This window comes from Hermetia illucens, chromosome 4 (assembly GCF_905115235.1).
Source record: "Hermetia illucens chromosome 4, iHerIll2.2.curated.20191125, whole genome shotgun sequence".
NCBI lineage: Eukaryota > Metazoa > Arthropoda > Insecta > Diptera > Stratiomyidae > Hermetia > Hermetia illucens.
Window position 1 is genome coordinate 112,506,863 of NC_051852.1, and position 20,118 is coordinate 112,526,980.

The window sequence follows — 20,118 nt, forward strand, 5'->3', positions numbered from 1 at the left end:
AAAAAGTAGTAATATACTATTAGTAAGTTTATTTGAGCAGATATCGGAATGGGACATATTTTGAGGCCTAGATTTTTGATTTTTTTCGGATTTTTAGGTTGGGTAGTTTCCGAAAATGAGTCCTGTCTCTCTTCAATTCGTACATTTTGACTCCTTACTCACGCACTTTGCAATCTATGCAAAAACTAATGTCAGTTTCGAAAAGTACAAATGGAGACCTTTCATTTGATACCCTACACAACTATATCCGGTGAAAAAAAATGTTGAATCCCCCCTTTGCATATATGGGGAGCCCCCCTTTAAACTCCACCTAAATTTATGCCACGTGCTGTATGCGTGGGATTTCATAGTTCCCATCTGTCCATCAAATTTCGTTCGGATCGGTTTAGCCGTTTTGGAGAAAAATGCGTGTGACAGACAGACAGACAGACATTGAATTTGTTTTACACAAAACCTTAAAAAGGGTGTTAGAAATTATGCAAGCTCCCAATTCTAACGTCCTTCCAATGCAGTGCATCAAACTCAAGGCAATTGACTCGAAATGACATCGAACGGAGAATACAACGAACTGGATTTTACGAAGAATTCGATATTGTAACGACAAAAAGAAAAAAATGAAAAGCGGAACCCAATGAAGGCAAATGGAGAAAAACAAATGAGATAGCTCAATACCACCAACGAAGATGTGAGAAAATGTGGGGAAAAAAGCCGGACAAGGCTCGTTCCACGCCATGGTAACCACTGTCCAAGGTTTTCACAATAAATTAAATTAACTCTGCTCAGCCAGAATAGAAAAAAAACATGGAACTTGAAAAACCTACATTTATTGAATAAAATTGATGCATAAAGTGTACATACAAAAACTATTAGAAAACTTCTAACAACTCAAGTGGTAACCACTTCGAGCTTTCCAATGCATCCCATAAATTTCTGTCGCGTTCTGCCATCTCTCGATTCATCTTGTCTACATCCAATGTAAATTTATGTTCAACCAGCATCAAATCATCGTCTTCCTGCTGCTGCTCATAAGTCCTTTGGGCAGTCCAAGCTTCCGCCTGCTGAACCACTGTCTGAATGTTAGTTTGTTGTGGCGTCGCCTGTTGGTAATATGCAGCAGTAGCATCTCCAGCACCACCTTGAGGGTCATAATAGCCTTGCCAAGCGTTATATCCTTGCCAGTAAGCGGTTGGGTCGTAATATTGCGTGTAATCCGTAGCAGCAGCTGCCGGAGCAACAGAAGTCGCTCCATATCCACCCGCTGCGTAGCTTGTGGTCACTGTTGTTGTTGTGTCAGTAGTCGTAGCAGTTTTCGGTTTCGGGACAGCATTACAAATCTTCAACGCCTTACTGCCTAGCCCAATATAGCCGTTCATTTCGTATAAGGCAGCCTTTTGCTCGTCCTCAATCCCGAAGCGCACAAACCCGTAACCCTTGGAGAAACCGGAACTATCCAGGATTACTTTCGCCGTCTTAATAGATGTGTATTTCGAGGAAAAAACTTTATAAAGGGAGTAATCATCGACGTCCGAGCTGAGATCACCCACCCAAACACTGAATTCTCGTTCATTTCCCGGTAATTTGTAGGAATTGCTCGCACTGTTCAAGCGGAAGCGAACAATTGGATTTGTGCCAGGAATGGGTTTGCCGTTAAGCTTGTGCATCGCATCAATCGCTTGTTCGTCTGACGCAAAATTAACAAAACAATAGCCCGCTGGCTCGCCAGTATATTTGTTGCGCATAAGACGCACAGTTTGCGGCTCCTCGCCCATTTTTCGGAATGCGGCAATAATGAAATTTTCCGTCATATACTGCTCCAGCTGAAAGAGTTTAATAAGTTTGCTTTTCATTTCTGGCTGCTTACTCGTTTCACTGAAATACTTACGCTTCCCATCCATAGTTGACAATGCACTGACGAAGTCATTTCGAATGTTAGAATTGACCACAATAAAAGCAGCGAAGCCTCCTTCTGCAGCCCGAACGTGTTTGTTTACTTGAGTGACAGCTACTCAAAATTCTGCTTACATTTCTAGAAATGATAAGGTGATGCCATATGAAAGTAATCAAGTTCGTATAAGAGTCTGTTGTGCTTGCCGGATTGTTAATATATAATCATTTTTGAAACTTTTTGCATATTAGTGAAACATAAACAAATTGCAATTACAACCTTATAACAATAAATTTGAAATTGATTATATTTCATCAAATCGAACGTTTCACTTTATCCAAACCATATTCAACTAACTTCATATTCATTTTGCCGCAAAACAAATTGTCATTCTCGCCCGTGAGACATTTGGGTTTTGTTAGTTCGTTGTCGGCGCGGATTAAATTGTTAAAAGAATGGAAACTATCTTGGGAATCAAAGGTCCTGATTTTGTGATGGTAGCTGCGGACTGCACCCAGGCTCATTCTATCATTATGATGAAAGAAGGTAAGTTTATTTCTTTGGATAGACGAGAGTGGCTTAACCTAATAATATTTGTTCCTGTTGAATATGAATGAGATGCTAAAATAAGCATTTGTAATGTTTTTCCTACCTTCCATTGCATTGGACATATTTAATTAGGGTAGATAAAGGCTCTCTATTACGCACTTAACACTGAATTACACATCCTTCACCATTTTGGAGAATAGAGATTTTTGCTTGATGTGAATGTCATACAATCGAGGTTTCATCGTTTAACATTCCGAATACCCATTTCTAAAAATGTTTAAGCCTAATTAGAATACTTATTTGAATTCCATCATCACACATTTTGCGAATCGTAAGAAACGAGCTAAAAGACGAGGAGTATCACCCAAGTAAGAAATATTTCTACTTTAAACAGGAAGAGCCAAGTGAGGCCCTCTACATACGATACAAAGATTTCCGAGAGCTTAATAAATATTATATGCCTCGACAGTATTGCTCTGGTGAAGCCTACACACTTTGACTTTTACGGGAATCTCTAGAGAACTAGCATACATTTGAAGATTTTTCGGGCAAGAATGTTTGTACTATCCTTCTCCATGTAGGTCTAGGACCAGCCACTATTAGACATCCTAGGACAGTAAAAATACTGCTTGGAATAGCAAGCAATAAAACGCAAATGGTGGTGTATATAATACTCTTTTCACCTAATCAATACATGTATATCATATGTAGCTCTCATAATAGCTAGCACTTCAGATATATTTTCCGCGGTTTTCTTAAAGTCGCTGAGAAACTGGTAAAACGGTTCTAAGCGAATTCATGTGGTCAGTATGGGAGCATCCACAACGGAAACCTCTTTGCTCTTTGTCAACCAGACTTTCGAGGTGCATCTTCATGCGTCCCAGGCAGGCAGTCAGGCAAAATCATAATTACGTTATGATTACATTATTTTAATCATAATCAGCTCTTGTGATTATGATTGTAATCACCTAATCATGTAATCATAATCCTGCATTTTCAGATGTGATTGCCTTATCTCCTTGTTATAAATAAGTAATAAAGTGTATATTTGTATCACTTTCAGCTGAGAGAAGTTCAAGGAAATGATCTAAGTATGCTTTTCGATACTTGAGGATGTTGGATTCTTTGAATAGTGTGGAGTAAACGATATTTCTCACCATTCATAAGGGATCGCTAGAGGGAATGGAATACGTAATTTCATAAGAGGCGTTAAATTTCTGGATTTAGAATGATCTAATTTGGTGCGTTAGCCTTAGCCTCGGAATGGCACAACACGAATATTGCGTGGTGTATTGAGAGTTCGAGATGATTGTCTGTTTCAAATAAACGTTCATTCGCTTCAGGCAAACCTCTGTAACAGGCAGGCATCTGTCCTTGCGTCGGACAAATGTCTGTGTCTGTCTAAGACATCAGACAGACATGTGAGTGTGTTTATGTCAGACAAATTTTTCCACCTAAACCGTACATCACTACAATGGCCATTTACGAAATACACCACATATATGTATGTTTGTTTATTAATTGGGAATATTGGTATATTTGTGCGCATTCCAATTCACAATTTCGGCTTGCCACGCACGTGCTCGTAGATATGTTTGTATGTGTATGCACACAAATTGAAAGCAATCAACATTATTCCCATTTCGGGTCATCTATATGCGTACCATGAATGGTTGTTTGAAATTTGTAATTTTGTAGACATAAACATATCTAAAAGCATGATCAAAACAAGCCGAAATGGTGAATTGAATTTTTGCACTGCAAACAGCCGCAATTGTCGAATCTCGTTATCATGATCACTAAAATTGATTTTGTGCCTTAAGGCCGCCATCCATGTTCAGTTCAGTGAAAGCACCATCCACGTACCAGTAAGCCAAGCAGCATCATTAATTTATCCCTGGACGTGGAAGGCGTTGAGACTCAAATTTGAGATATCTCTTTGTGTGAACATTTATAAAAAATCTTTATTAACGATAAAGATGTCCATAAAATTCTCGCTCACAATCTAAACAAACAAAATTCTCACTCGCTGCCTATACAACCTGTGTGCCACGACCGTCGCATGTACTGGTTTTCCTTAACTCAGGTGTAAATGACATACAGAACTGATCATGGTTACCACACGCCGATAGGCCATGACAGATTTTTTGGAGCAATATTGGCAATGGCAAAATATTGCTTGGTGCATTTGAAAGACAAACATTCATATTGTTTTATTGGATTTTGTGGGCACGGTTGCCATCTTTGAAAATTTCCTATATTGTTTGGATGGCATGATTACGCTCGTGAACAGATTTCGACTGGAAAAATTAGGGTTGCCGCTCTTGATTTTGTAGGTCATAAATCCTGAAAAAATTACAGCCTAAAAAATCGAAAGTGGCAGCCCTACCCTTTGCATTATTCTGTTAAGAGAAAAGTTGCACCGCGTCCTTAAAGCATTATTGTGTGAATTTTAGTATATTCCCTACTTTCAGATCTTTCAACTTTGCATCAGGTTTTAAGTGTTCTGCAAGATGCCTCGACCTACTTTGCGCAAGTACACTTCCAGGACGTGTATAGAGATTTCATCACACTCCGCACAAAACCTGCAGGCAGTGTCCGTAGGTATCCCTAGCTTACCTAGGTGATAGTTTAGTCGACAGTGACCAGTGAAAATTCCCACTGTGATTCGGAGTTTTTTTTGGGGAGATTTAAACAATCCTTTGTGCGCATGGGTTCGTATCCCTCAATAAGCACCCTGGACTGCTCCATTTCTCGTCCAGTATAACCGTTCCTCTTCATTTCTTCTCATGTGATAGCCATGAAACCGTTTCCGATTCCACTCGGCTCGTGTAAAGGCGTCCCTGCTCCCTTCTTGGCTAGTTCGTCCGCTGCCTCATTGCCTTCCAACCCAGCATGGCCTGGAACCCAGAGTATCCAGACCCTGTTGGACGAGCCGAGCGTATTCAGTCTCTCAAGGCATTCCCATACCGGTTTAGAGTTCACCTGGTTGGACCTAAGTGCCTTGATCGCTGCTTGGTTGTCGATGAGAATAGCAATGTTGTGCCCCCTGTAGTTCCTTTGGGGATTAAAGGAGGCACATCTATTTATGGTGTATGTTTCCACTGGAATATACTAGCGTATCTACATTTTCTTTGGACCAATGACACCGGCACCCGCTTCCTCTGCTGTGAGGGATCCGTCAGTGTACCAAGTAATCAGTGGCTGGTTTAAGCCGTATGTCCCAGCTACGCTCTCCCAGTTTGCCTTGTTACTCCAACGTGTTTCAAACTTCTTATCAAAGTGAAACCTCGTTGTCATGTTATCCCTTGGTGTCAGTATTTCGGGATATCGCCTAGAAAGCTCCCCCCCTCACTAATACTTCCGGCCATGCTGAATATTGCCCTCCCTGTATGTGCAGATGGCAGGGGGTTAATCCCAGAAGGACCCCCAGGGATGCCATTGGGCACGTCCTCATTGCCCCACTGATACACAAACAAGCCAGTCTTTGCAGTTTGTGTAATTCCCTGGCTTGTGTGTTGAGTTCGGTTCTTTCTGCCCAGATTACCGCTCCATAGTTAATCACTGGCCTTCCTATTGCAATATATATCCAAAGTAGTATCTTCGGACTGCAACCCCATTTTTCCTCCTATGGACCTACGAGTTATCAGAGCCCTCGAGGCTTTCCGACATATGGCTTCCAGAGTAATTTTTGCCCTAGCGTAATTCCCCAATATTTGCCTCCTTTCTAGCATTTTTCCCATCCAGAAAGCCAGGGTGTTTCTCACTCCTTTGCGGCTCAGGGCATCTTGTGTACGATGTGTTGTCGAATGCTCCTTCGATATCCAAAAACGCAAACAGTACTATTTCTTTTGTTTCTATGGAATCCCGTAGTATATCCGCCAGCTGATGTAGAGCAGTTTCAGTTGACCGTCTTGTCCAGTAAGCGTGTTGACAGTGATGTGGGATTACGCTTTAGAACGTTACTTCTAATATAGTTTTCTATGATCTTCTCCACCGTTTTGAGTGCGAACGATGTTAGGCAAATTGATCTGAAAGATTTAGGGTGAAAATGATCCTTTTTACCCGCTCTCGGAATAAAGATCACTTTTGCCCGTCTCCATGCCCTTGGTATATATCCCAGTGCTATGCTCCCCCTTATCACCCTCAGAAGAGGCTCTAAGATGATTCCTAGGCCTCTCTGGATTATTGCTAGGAAAATGCCATCTACTCCGGGTGATTTCAGGTTTTTGCAGTCGTAAGCCAGCCGCTAGGCACAACCTCTGCACCCAAAATAATATGATTGATTTAAGATGCAACCCTGTTTCAAACAAAGGCGGCAACAGGACTCCAACATTACTTCACAAACACCAGCCAATATTGCCGTCCAAAAAGATCCATGTTTAATCATACAGAATTCCTAAGAAAATTACAAAACCTTTCAATTCTAATGCGACTTCTTTACTTCAATATCTACATAGTTGTTAGTTATCAGTCAAAACTGCACACCAATTCTTTAGTAACTGATTTTCGTGCAACTTACAATTAGTCAATTGAAATCACTCCACTAATGACCAAAAATTTAAAAATTAATTCCTCATTTTTGACTAAGATTGAGTTCTCAATTATTACACACAACCAAATTTTGCACAAGATGATCACACAGTACGTACATATGATCATATAAATTGAACATCACCAGACCACTGACGGAATACACATATGTACACATACGTATTTTTTCTGAATTGAGACTCTTTCAGCCGAAAAAAAAAGTATACCAGCAAAGAGGCCGTTTCAGCAAAAAAAAAATTTATTCTTTCTAATAAACTCAAAATCGTGTCACTACAGATGGTTGCAGTTTCATTCGAATAAATGACTTATGTTCGTCATCAAAGGCAGACGAACTGACTCAGTTATTTTCAAAACGGATTTATCTTATGTCAGTACAAAATCTTAAAAACAATTCTATTTTCAATTTACATAACTCCAGGACTCATGTGCCCCTGGGTTCAATCAACAACTAAACAAATTGTTACTTACTCTGCCCATTGTATCATTAACTTAACATTAGCTAAAATATTTGTAAACCAGTTAGCAATTGCACAAATCACAAGCAATATCGGTCGTAATAGTAATCATAATGATTTCATATGATACCATGATTATAATTACGGTGATTACGATTTCATTATTACATGAATGCATTACAATCGTAATCATGCCTGTGATTATGATTACAATCATGTAATCATCTTCGAGGTGGTTGGGTCTGAAATAATAACAAACTGGATCGCCATACACACTAGATGCCTATAAACGTATTGATCAAACGGTGACAGTGGAAAGATCACGCATTAAAAAGAAACTCAATTGTGGGTTATGCCATGCATTTAAACACACAATCTCGGGACGGTCGGTGAATTGAGCTACATGACACAGAGCAATGGAGGAAAATTGCAACTTTCAGTTCAATTCATCTGAAATATCCGGTTGATGCCTGATGCAATGTCTCTGCGTTAGACAGACCCGAAAAAGTGGAATGATCCTTCACACATTTCAGTCCTGTTGCGAACAAACCAAGCGTAATTGTGACATAGACCGACACTGAAGCATAGTAAGGGAAAGCCACACTTAATTAATAATTAAAAGTTCGTAACAATAATAATCGTTGGCGCAATAATCCATATTGGATCAGGGCCTTGAAGTGTGTTGGAGCACCTTTATTCAAGACTGTAGGAGGCAATGTGGTCAGCATTGCGGTCGCCCGAGATTATTACCCTGATTTGACTCAGGTATTCATTCACAGCTATGTTGACTGGTATCCGACATCCAGTCACGATAACAAATCCCTCTGCCACCAGTGAGATTCGAACCGAGACTTTCCGCTACGACAATCCAGCGCTTTAACCACTTGAACCATCCGGACACAAAAGTTTGTCAAGGAAAAATGAGAGCTCGATCGCAAGCGAAGCCGAAGCCGGTACGCAGGATATCCTCCTCGCAGATAACGGCACACTTTTTGGCAGTGCTGACCTTTCAGTAACAAAACTATCAAATTTAGTACCTTTTGAAGATCATTAGTACCTCAGTAACTTTTGTCATTTTATCTCGTTTAATAAAATAAGTACTTTTCAGTACTTTTTAACAGAAAATGGATCGAAACTAATATTTGGCAATATCACGCAAAATGACCAAATGAACTGGTAACGTTTCGCTACCCTTCGTGAAATAGACCAAAGTTTCCGTAAAATCGCAAAAATGCACTCCCCTACATCATAAAAGGTAAGTTGGACATAAAATGGAATGACACATTGCGGAAGCTAGTATTTAAAAAAAATGCGAAGCAATTCTCAATTCACATAAAAATCGCATCAAAAGTACCACGACATTGGAAGATGTCCCAAGATGAACAGGTGAACAGGTTCATTTCTAGAGCATGCGCAGAGTATTGTAGGTAGCGAAGTTTGATAGTTGCCTGGCCTGATGCAAACCGTTAATCTCCGAAAATAGTTGCCTCTGTGGACGCGTGTTATCAAAATCTTCCAGGTTTAGTTATTCAGTTCTGTGATTCGGCAAAAGTAAAATCAGGATTTTATAGGTAAGCCAATATGAAGCTTAACTTATGGGCAGGTCACTGGTCAAAAATTCAGTTTTATTCAGATTTAATCTGAGAATGTGTTGCAGGAGACGATCATTCCATTTTTGGACAAGTCGCTCGAAATTATTTAGGAAAACATCATCTGCATAAAGCAGTACATAGGGCGCTGGACGTTGGATGCCCCGTGTGACAGTGTCCATAACAAGAATAAAGAGAAGTGGTGAGAGAGCGCTTCCTTGATGAACACCAACAGAGACACGAAGTGATTTTGATACACCCGCCACACTTTGAGTTTTACTTTTCGGACAAAGCGCACGAGTTCTTCTGGCACTAAGTGTTGTCGAAGAGGATACCAGATAAGTTCGTGTAACAGCGTTCATACTGGTGGATGCAAGACCTACCTAAATCTCTGCCGAACTAAGGAGTACGACACCGCAATACCACGTCGAGGCGCAAAAGTCTGCTCCCTTGAACGTAACCAAACGCAACAACCGAGCACATACAACAGGAATTCTTCTAAAGTATGTGAATTCAGGGTTCCATGGTACCAGTATGGCCCTAATTAGGCCTTTGGAGCATTCGTCTATGGCATCACAGCCGGCAAACCAATGTGATACAACGCCTCCCAATGTCACCACTATGGAAGTTCTCTTCGGCCACTTGGCTTTGTTTCGGCCCCGACAGGTTGGCCGCCTCGTCTTCCCCACCGTCACCTCTGAGCACCAGTTTCGCTGAAAGGTGGGATTGCTCCAAATGTCGGCAATGCTTGTGGAAGTGGAGGATGAACAAATTCTTCAGTTCCCTATAAAATGTATGAAGATGTGACAATCGTTTGATGAACGATGTATTCATAAGTACAATGTCATGGATGTCCGCAAAATCGACTATACGCTCGCGACCCTCATTGCGCAGTCTAAACAGCATTCCCCCTTTCCCCTAACTATTAAGGTCGCCTGCAATGATGATACAGTCATCAGCAGGCACGTTGCAGTGCTTTGCATAGAGAATTTGCCAGAAGGCATCTTTCTCGACATGAGATCGGCCTGCCTGCGGTGTATACCTGATGAAGAAGTGCGATCAGCTGATATAGTAATGAGCTTCATCAGTCGGTCATCAAATCGTTCGACTTCTTTAATGTCGCCACGGAAACCCTCTGAAATGGCAATGCCAACACCGTATTGAGTATGTAGGCTACCAAAACAGAAAAGTTTGTAGCCATTTTTATCAGGCCGTCGAGTTTCTTGTAGAGCGCAGATATCAATGCGCCTTTTCCGAAGGGCGCTTACAAGTTCCTCTGTCTTTCCAGTCAAGGAGCCAATATTTAGCATGCAGATACGTATTTGCTTGGAATAACTTACTAAGAACCCTTAGCTGATTAAAAATCCTCAACCCGGACAGTAAGAAATGCTTAGCAGCTGATCTAACAATTTATTTTTATCCTACCAGCAACAAAACAATCCTTTCTGGAATTTCAAAAAGTAAAATTGCACGCTGCTCACATTCTTCTGGAACTTGCATTAATTTAATTTTTTGAAACATTCATAAAATATCATAAGACTTATAAAAGCAATTGTCGTCAAAAAATGAAAGCAGCATATTTAGAAAATTTCGCTGCAGAATGACTTTCATTAGTAGCATTTAGGGCTTATATTGACATTTTTGTTCCGTTTAAACCATACAATAATTTAACCCCTTCCGCAAGACAAAGAAAATTTAACCCCTTAAGCAAGGCAAAGAAAATGCTTCATGATTTGTTAATTTTAATGTCCATTGCATTCATAGACTAATGAGTCACCTTCCTGTGCCGCCTTCAATGCAGGTAAAAATAGCTGTCTATCAAAACATAAGCATCAACATCGACTTATAATAAATGTAAAGGACATCGTCCACATCACCGGGTTATTTTATTATATTCGTGTAATTATCATGTTACTTATATACTTCAACCTAAGACCAACCTACCTCAAAACTTGGCTTTTCTTTTTTTCAGATGAAAATAAAATTCACAAAATCTCCAACAATTTGCTGATGGCAACAATTGGGGATGCTGGTGACACCATTCAATTCACCGAATACATTGCGAAAAACATTGCACTGTACAAAATGCGTAACGGCTACGATCTAAGCCCAAAAGCTGCAGCCCACTATACACGGAAGAATTTAGCTGATTACTTGAGATCCCGCAGTCCCTATCACGTAAATCTTTTCGTTGCTGGGTAAGACTGCAACTGTGTACAATGTCATTGGCCAACTAATTTACATAATCAACTTTCAGATATGACGAGAAGGAAGGTCCAGAACTGCATTATATTGACTACTTAGCCAACGGCAAGTCACTGAACTATGCCGGCCAGGGTTATGGAGCACTATTCTGCGCCAGTATTTTCGATCGGTACCATCACGACAAAATCACGCAGGAGGAAGCATACGATGTCTTTAAGAAATGCGTTGTTGAAATTCAAAAGAGGTTGATTGTAAATTTGCCGAACTTCAAGGTGGCTGTAGTTGATAAGTCGGGTATCAGATACTTGGATGATATAACTTCGAAAAGTCTAGCTGGCTACGCTGCCTAGGTTTAAAGAATTTTGTACGCATATTGATAAACAAATAAAATATGGAAATTGGTTTATCGTCCTGTTTTCGTTCGCTGCTTCAAGTGAAATAAAGCATTACCAAAAGTTTTCATAAAAATTAAGATTTATTCAGGTCGTCTATTTCGTTCTTATCTCTAACGGTCTCACATTGTCCGCTTATCCTATTGTTCACGTCCTTTGGCCAATCCAAATCCACTGCTAGTACATCTAAAGCTGCTATATCGATATCTTGTCCGATAAGTTTAGCAAAGCACGGATCTGTTCGATTGAAATCGCCGTGCACGAGTTCCTTTATATAAGTGCCTGCCTGGGTGACTATATCCAGAATCAAAATTTTATGATCATTCGGGTCTACTCGAGCCTTAACACTATGAACCCTACGCGGTCGTTGCAAAAGTGGTCTTCGATGCAGAACTCGTATTGGTGTCCATTGTTTAATTTCGAAACCTTCTGGAATATTTAACTTCTGAAGAACCTCAACAGTTGCAGGTTCATTGAGAATACACAAAGCTCGGTAGGTTTTCGTTTTCTTCTCTTCACCGAATTTTATGTGAACTAGTTCTTCACGCGGGACGATTTGTAAATTTATCACGCGAATTTTTTCTGTTTGATCGATTTCTATTTCCATATTTTCGGCTACGGATTGGGGAAGAATTATCCGTTTAGAGTCGGGAATTTCAAGAACAAATGGACGTCCTTTACCAAGGCAACGAACATCAACATCTTCTCGGCCACTTGATGAAAATATTACTTTACTCTCTGGAACTCTGAAAATTATTAATATTATTATTAGATTGTTTCTCAAATTAGGTATCCTATTAAATTTGTGTTATTGTACGGTTTGAGCGGGATTTAAGATTTGCCTAGGTAGGTAGGTATCAGTGGCCGCTCCGAGGAGCCCAATTAGCGCTTTGGTGCGCCGTTTTGATGCCACAAACTACTAAGACCGTGACTGTTGTTATGGCAGGAAGGGAAGCAGAGTCCACCCGGCTCGGATCTTCAGAGCCAGCCCGTAGCATTCACGAAGGAAAGCAGCTCTCCGAGCCTGCAGCTAGAAATCTCTCTGAGGTCCCCAAAGAATGGTTTAACCAGTGTCCGCAGCCTGACTCTAGCCAGAGCTGGGCAATCGCAGACAAAGTGCATCAGGGTTTCCCTTCCTTCTCCGCAGCTTCGGCAGTGCGAATTGTAGGGTAAACCGAGCCTAGCGGCATGGTCCCCTATGGGCCAGTGCCCCGTGCAGACCGCCGTAATCTTGAATGCATTTGCACGCGTCTGGCACAGGAGCTCTCGTGATCGGGCTATGTTATAAGCGGGCCGAATTCTCCTTGACTTGGCACAGCTTGTAAGCCTTCGCCATCTCAGGCCCGCGGCGGCTAGGTAGTGCGAGTAGACTCGGCCCCGACAGCCGCCAGCCGAACACCGACTGTATTCCGCCGAGGGACTGCCAAGAGCAGAGCCTTGCCTAGCCAATCCGTCAGCCCGCTCATTCCGCTCTATGTTCCTATGCCCGGGAACCCAGAGGAGAGTGACCTTGAGCGTGCCGCCCAGATGGTTGAGCGCGTCTCTGCACTGCCACACCAGCGGGAAAGATGTCGTCGTTGAGTACAGGGCCTTGATGGCCGCTTGGCTGTCGATCAGAATGGCTATGTTACGCGTGAGGCTCGAATCACACTCCAGCCATCGACAGACTTCCAATATCGCCAGTACTTCCGCCTGGAATACACTGGTGAAACCTGGGAGACCATACGACTTGGATACACCGTGTGTATTCAAGAAAACCCCCGCGCCGACTCCATAGGCCATCTTTGATCCGTCCGTAAAGAATACCGTGTCATAGTCTTGCAACACGCCGCCGGTCTTCCACTTTGCCTAAGAAATTTAAGCTATTTTTCTAGTGCTTTACTGTATATCGATATTAAACGCTGATAAACAAACAACAGTAAAAGTACTTTCTCTGGGTTTTTATATGAAAGGAAAGCATCACAGTCAAAAAGTGCCTCGTTATTGAGGAAAATTAAACTGACTAAACTCTTTTTCCAGAGATAGTCGCGCAGTTCGTTTAGCACTTACAGACGAAACCAGATTAGAAGGCCTTTTTTTTTAGATTTTCGGGAAGAATTATTTAAAATTCAATCAAATTTGGACATTATGTTGATCATATTCCGAACAACTTTTGAAAATTTGTTCGAAAGGTTTAATCTAAAAGTAAAAGAGTTAGGCGACAATATTCCGTTGAAGGTCGTACCTGGAGTTTCCCAACTCCGAGGCGTGCAGCGACTCCAACTTTTATCTGAAGCCATCACTGACTTATTTTCTAAGATGCAGCTGAAAATAATCAAAATAAAAAATTGTCCAGGTGTTAAAAAAAATTTCGATTTTCAGCATTTTTTTTCGCAAATTATATAAAAAATGCCGCCTTACAAATAAGATTTCATTCCAAGTGTCGGCTCATATTCTTGGTTATTTCGTAGATAACCATACCTTATAATTTTTTGAGCTAGAATTCCCCCAAATATGAAGAACGACGTTTTGAGAAAAACACGTTTGAAAAATCGCCTTTTGAATATGAAAACATTTATCACTCTTAATTACGAACAAAATGCAGTTAAAACAAATACAAATGATTGGACTAAAGATAAACATCAACAAAACCAAGGTTCCCAGTCTGACAGATCATGGTACTCTCCCTATCTGCATTAATGGACAGAGCATCGAAGGCACCGACTAATTTGTATATCTAGGAAGAGTGATTTCTGCTGACGATAGCACCAAACTGGATGTTGCTTAACATATTAACAATATTATTATTGTCGCAGGGCAGTAGAGAATGAGTGCAGGGATCTCGCGAAATCGTGGGGAGAGCTAAAGCGCATTTCACCGCGAACAATGGCGCGTAGGTGTAGTCAGCGCGCTATACGCCACCGAGAGGCGGGTCCTCTTGGCTTCTATATACCTAAGCTGTGTCTGACGTAACGCTAGTTGCTGGTATTCATACTTACCAGCAACTAGTTCGTATATATGCAGGACACGCAACTTGCCGGTAAGTATGATTACTTTCGTCTATGCCATGTCTGACACGCTCTGTGCTGGACTAGCTACCTACTGGTAAGTATGAGTAGAGCTTGATAGATGAAATTTGAGACGAAAGCCAGCTGCAACCTGGTTTGTTTTTAGTGTTTCCTGTTCATTCATTAGTGGAGTGTAGTCCTTTTTTGATATTGTTATTTAATCTCCTCCATTTTTCAATAATTTCACTATCATAACACTTAATATTGTGCAAGTGATAAGCTCACAACAGCGAGACAGATACAAAATGAATACAAGCACCCATGACGACCGGGATTCGAATCCAGAGCAACTTGATTAAAAGGCATTAGCCTCTACCTCTCAACCATCGCACTGTTTATTTTTGCCTCCTGGAAAAATTTCTTGGCCGCGTCGGATTTATATAGCCCGCCATCCACGTTCATTTCGGCCTACCAGTTACGCCTGAAGAGTCGGCCGTGTCCGGCGCCCGTAACGTGGATGGATTGCAGTTGATCTGCCAGATTGGACTCTTCTGGCGGTCGGTGATCGAATAAAAAATGATGGAGGAATATGTCGATATCAATCCGTTGTCAATCTGCAATGGGACTGTAACGAATAATAAGGTCGATTTCAAATAGTACACAACGTGCTAGAGTATTACAATAATGCCACTCATGTTCTGTTCATATCACCAAGAAACCTACCAGTTCGGAAGCTTCCAATACGGCTGGCGACGAGTGATCATTTTCTCCGAAAATTACTCCTTGTCTTCAATCGATAGTCAACACGTCATATACGAACAACACGCAAATTGAAACATTCCATCGAAGAGAGAATATTTTGAGTGGATAATCTAATATATTACTATTAACTTTACTGATATCGGTATGGAAGTATTTTGATGCATAGACATCGTATAGGGGTAGCTGCATGATTTTTTCATATTTTTCCTTTACAGGGTTTCTGAAAATGGGTCATTGAAATAAGTGTCCGCTTTCTAGCCCCCTCACTTCGCCCTGCACAACCACTGGCATGGGCACTGGCATCTCGATCTCTTTACTCCAGTTTCGAATCCCGTTCGTCTTGGATGTTTGTATTCGTATTCTTGCTGTCCCGCTACTGTAGACCATCACTTGCACAGCATTAGGTGTGATGATAACGAAACTAAAGCAATCTCAAAAGGAGTGAACAGGAGAAATGAAACCCCCATCTCTCCTTACACTCACTGTAGATTAATGTTACTTACCGCATGCCTGGGGATTCATATTCTCACTGAATTTCATGTCAATTGCTATAGCCACAGAATTGTGGATGGAGTAATACCTCTTGGCACTCTTCATGTTATTCCTCAACCCAAATATGGCAATTTGGTTTACTAACGTATTCATTGAGCCAGAAACGAACAAGGACATTAGGCTCATCTACAAAAACATTGGACCAGCAAACTCTCGTGGAAACGCGACTATGTCATCCTGCTAAGACTGGCGTCCGTAAGGAAAGAGCTCCCGATGTGACACAATGCGTCAGCATAGCATATGACGCGTCCATGTTAAGGAGGGGTACATTCGCCAGTAGAAGACCCAACAACTGATGGAATTGGCCAGCTTTCGATCAGCCGACCACTGAGCCAGACGAAGGGCTTAGAGGGGATCGTGCAAAAAGGGCACACATACATATAAGGAAGGCCGCAAAAACATTAAATAAGCTGGCTATTCAGCGAAGCAACAGGGAATGTATTAAGAAGCTCTGCTCTGAGACGGATTTAAACCCGTGAAGAGTGCATATAGAATGATGATGGGACGACTGAGGCCACAGATCACGTGCAATCTTCCAAGGGGTATTCCCCCAGCAAGAAATGATGTCTTTAAATATGGTGACCAATTATGCAATTATGCATACTTCTGAAGATCTGGACTAGAATAGGCTACAAAAAAAACCCGGACGGATAACAGAATAGGACCCTTAAGTTCGCTGTGAAATCTAGACCGGAGGTGTTGGCTGAGTTGTTCGAAGCGTGCACATGCTCCTGCTTAAGACTGGCAAACCTCCAGGCAAGCCATCCTCCTATAGACACTATGGGGAAAATTTTGGAGCGGGTAATCTCTAATAGACTGCTTCGTGTTGTTGAGAGCCAAAGAGGCCTTTCAGATCGACAGTCAAGGTTCCGTATATTCAATAAACAATCGATGCCTCTACAGAAGAACAGCCCTAAAGATGTGTTCCGCCTTCAGGACAATCTAAAAGGATCCAGCACTCGTATTCTTCCCGGGATGAAAGAAAGGAGATTCCTAGGGAAAACCCTAGGCCAAATTCTATCACTGAAAAACTTTTCCAGAGAAAGCAGGCTTACCAGGAGGATTGGGATGCGATTAACTCCATGGTCCCAACGATGCAGAGTGAATTGTGAAACGACAGAATTCAGGAAGACCCGATTTGGGACATCGCCTGTAAAAGAAGGGAGACCAAGCTAGAATAAGCTAACTTCAACCTGGTTGTGATTCAGTCGGGGTGATTTTAGTGGGTAAAAATCCCACCCACTGGCATATTCAATCCAGTAAAAAAAAATACACAAAAACCTTTAAATTGAGAAAAATTAATGAAGTTCTAAGTACTTCAAAGGATACTAAATTTGTTACCATTCGCAACGTGATGGGAATATTGATGTAACCTTCGAAGTTAATCAGGACACGGTGCACCTCCTTTTGATTGAATAATAATAATCTGTATTGACCCAAATATCAGAACTGAAGTATACCTATCACGTATCATCAAAAATTTCATTATCTAGGGATAGTGGAAGTCTGACATTTCATAACCAGCGAACTGAATCCAAGAACAAATTTCGTAAACAACAAATTTTACAATCAATGACTGGAAAGTGCTTAAAATTTTAAGCATTCCAACCACAACTACTTACTCGAAATACGGAGCCACGGATTGAACAATCAACTCCTGGACGCTATCCGCCATTACTCGTTTGCCGTTCAGTATCCACGGAGTATGAGGCAACACTCGACAAAACTTCTGATAACGACCCGCCACAAATATCGTCGGCCCACTGACCGCTATATTCTCCACAATCATAGAACTGTCTGGAATCGCTGGCGGGACAGGAATATTCTGCTTATAAATATCTACGTCAATATTTGATGGTAGAAAGTTTTTCTCGAAATAGCCTCGCGTCATTCCGTTCACAGTTCCCTTCTTGTCCTTCTTGCTTTTGTTATTTGTACAGTTGGTCTTGAACAGGATCTGGTCCACTTCAGTCAGTTTCTGCAGCTCGGCTGTCTCGTCTGCATGGTTTATTGAGATGCTGATCATCATGCCATTTTGGCCATATTTTTTGCCGAGAGCTTGAGACACCTTCGGAGATATCACCATTTTGGAAACTTCCTTCAAAGGAACGTCTGGCTGCTTATTGCTAACAAAGCCGTGCATTTGGCCAAACTTATCAATCAGGGCCAGCCAAAGTGACAACTGCCGAACATTCAGTAGAATGGGAAAGGAAATAGCCAGGACGAACTCATCGCATTCGTATTGAATGAGGTGCGGATGAGTGGTTAATGCTTCGGTGAGCTTTGCTAAAAATTCATCACTGAAGAAACCCAAGCAGGCCACGCACACATTGGGTTTTGTCTTCTTAGATGTCGGTCCTGATTCTTCTCCATTTTCAGCGTCGCTACACGTATCTTTTAGACCGAGCTGGAATTAATATCGACTTTTAAATGGTATTGGGTGAAGATGTATAATATTTATATTTACCCGCTGCAATGTTTTAGCTACATTCATATACTCGTCCCCACGAACTTTGAGAAACCGGAGGCAGCATATTGTACAGCATCCAACTTCCTTTAAATAATCAAACACCTCCTGGGACAGCATCGTAACCCGGCAAAGCCTAAAATTTTATAAACAAACCAATGTCAGAGGTGCACATGGTAGTGGATATCAATACCGGCCGGTAGATGGTACTCAAAAATGTACAAAACAGCACATAAAACATATAAACTTCCAAAAGTCGGACTTTCACCATCTAGCAGCGCTCTAAAACAAATGTTACTATCCGGAATCAGGAAGTTGATATTGGATTCTTCTATTAAACATACTACTACTGGACCATAGACACCAGGCTTTAAAAAATTACTACAAGTCACCTGTTCATGTGTCAACCAGATTTAGCTGATATTCAGCGCTGACAACTAGCTCTACCAGCCCTGTACATCTGTCAACAAACGCGAAGTGTCAAATCGGCAAATCGTCCTTAATTTCAGAAAACATCCAAAAAGGTAAACTAATAATACCTTCTATGGATTTTGTGGTCACATAAACCTTATGTCGATTTAAAAGTCGTTTTCCATAAACCCTTTTTATTATTACCAGCGAAGCGATTAGCCACAAAACGTTGTTACGTCATAGCTAGAAGCACCGCAGGGTCTAAATTAATCTCGTTTTCTGAATATTTTAATCCTTTTCCAGATGGCCCTCTCTCCATTCTTTCGGTCGCCGTTTACCGATTTGACTGGTTGTCTAGTAAACCATCAAACTTACGACAAATGTGGCAAATTGGAATTGGAAATGATGGAGTGCTTGGAAGCGTACGGCATCGAACGCGGCCGCTCTAAATGTGCCGATTTGATTTCTGATTTCCATGAATGTGTTAGCATGACCAAACAAATATACAGATTCCACGTAAGGACATAATTGACCAAATTATAAATTTGTTAGTAAAATTTGTTTATTTCCATTGCAGACCATGCGCATGGAACGTCATAAACAATATTTCAAAGGCGAACGCTCTAAGGAAGAACACTACGCTCCGCCACCACGGGTTGATGCTTATTAATTTACGTTCATTATTGTACTTTTCGAAGAGTGCAGTTTAATAAATGTGTAGAAGATTTGAGTGTTTGCTCTCATTATTCCGATAAACCGGAATGCATAGTAGACAAACTCCCTTAGCTTCTTTGGAGGTTAACAAAGTAAAAGGGTATTTTCTTAGTTGATTTATTAAGGTGCTTCTTAAATCTGATCCAACGAAATCACACACACAGATCGTGCCGGTGATCGGCAATTTGGCATTGTCAAGTAACGCGATATCTTTTGAGCGATCCAGTATTGTGATTATTTTCTAACAAGCAGATTTATTAGCAGCGGATATTTCGCAATAACTTTGAGTAAATAAAATTAAACGGATTGACAAGATTATTTCCGGTATTGGCTAAGAATTTGATGAAAAAAATAAACACAGTGTTTCGGGGACCGACCATCCCCTTCTTCAGTTTCAGAAAAGGAAATAATCTTCACAACACATTTAATTTTATTTAAGCCTTGGCTAACTAACCACCTCGTACCTAAAAAAAATGAGTATTTCACACGACGAGGTACCGCTCTTTTTACGAGTAGCGCCTCAATGCAACAAAAGAAAAAGACAGTGTTGGGTGCATGAGATAAACAGGAAAGAAGAATACTTGGAAAATACCATC

The 20,118-nt window shown here is 41.2% G+C and overlaps 4 protein-coding genes across 7 annotated transcripts; 2 read left to right on the forward strand and 2 right to left on the reverse strand.

The window, feature by feature from the left end:
- Positions 1 to 804: 804 nt before the first annotated feature.
- LOC119653771 (tRNA selenocysteine 1-associated protein 1) lies at positions 805 to 2,043 on the reverse strand. Its single transcript, XM_038058770.1, has 2 exons — positions 1,883 to 2,043; positions 805 to 1,817 (listed from the first exon to the last, which is right to left on the reverse strand). The coding sequence occupies exons 1-2, from the start codon at positions 1,919 to 1,921 to the stop codon at positions 867 to 869; spliced, it is 990 nt and encodes a 329-aa protein (XP_037914698.1). The 5' UTR covers positions 1,922 to 2,043; the 3' UTR covers positions 805 to 866.
- A 204-nt stretch (positions 2,044 to 2,247) lies between these two features.
- On the forward strand, positions 2,248 to 11,643 carry LOC119653772 (probable proteasome subunit beta type-2). The gene is made up of 3 exons (XM_038058771.1): positions 2,248 to 2,431; positions 11,005 to 11,230; positions 11,290 to 11,643. The coding sequence occupies exons 1-3, from the start codon at positions 2,341 to 2,343 to the stop codon at positions 11,585 to 11,587; spliced, it is 615 nt and encodes a 204-aa protein (XP_037914699.1). The 5' UTR covers positions 2,248 to 2,340; the 3' UTR covers positions 11,588 to 11,643.
- Positions 11,644 to 11,699: 56 nt separating this feature from the next.
- LOC119653770 (putative tRNA pseudouridine synthase Pus10) lies at positions 11,700 to 18,833 on the reverse strand. Of its 4 annotated transcripts, none has more exons than XM_038058766.1 (4): positions 18,790 to 18,833; positions 18,398 to 18,533; positions 17,553 to 18,337; positions 11,700 to 12,375 (listed from the first exon to the last, which is right to left on the reverse strand). In XM_038058766.1, the coding sequence occupies exons 1-4, from the start codon at positions 18,795 to 18,797 to the stop codon at positions 11,706 to 11,708; spliced, it is 1,599 nt and encodes a 532-aa protein (XP_037914694.1). In that variant the 5' UTR covers positions 18,798 to 18,833; the 3' UTR covers positions 11,700 to 11,705. The 4 variants fall into 4 exon arrangements, with proteins under 4 accessions (XP_037914694.1, XP_037914696.1, XP_037914697.1 ...); XM_038058768.1 differs by lacking the exon at positions 18,790 to 18,833 and adding an exon at positions 18,666 to 18,772; XM_038058769.1 differs by lacking the exon at positions 18,790 to 18,833 and adding an exon at positions 18,660 to 18,772.
- Positions 18,769 to 19,538, forward strand: LOC119653773. The gene is made up of 3 exons (XM_038058772.1): positions 18,769 to 18,921; positions 19,112 to 19,324; positions 19,386 to 19,538. Exons 2-3 carry the CDS (start codon positions 19,112 to 19,114, stop codon positions 19,476 to 19,478), a joined length of 306 nt encoding a protein of 101 aa, XP_037914700.1. The 5' UTR covers positions 18,769 to 18,921; the 3' UTR covers positions 19,479 to 19,538.
- The last annotated feature ends 580 nt before the right edge of the window (positions 19,539 to 20,118 follow it).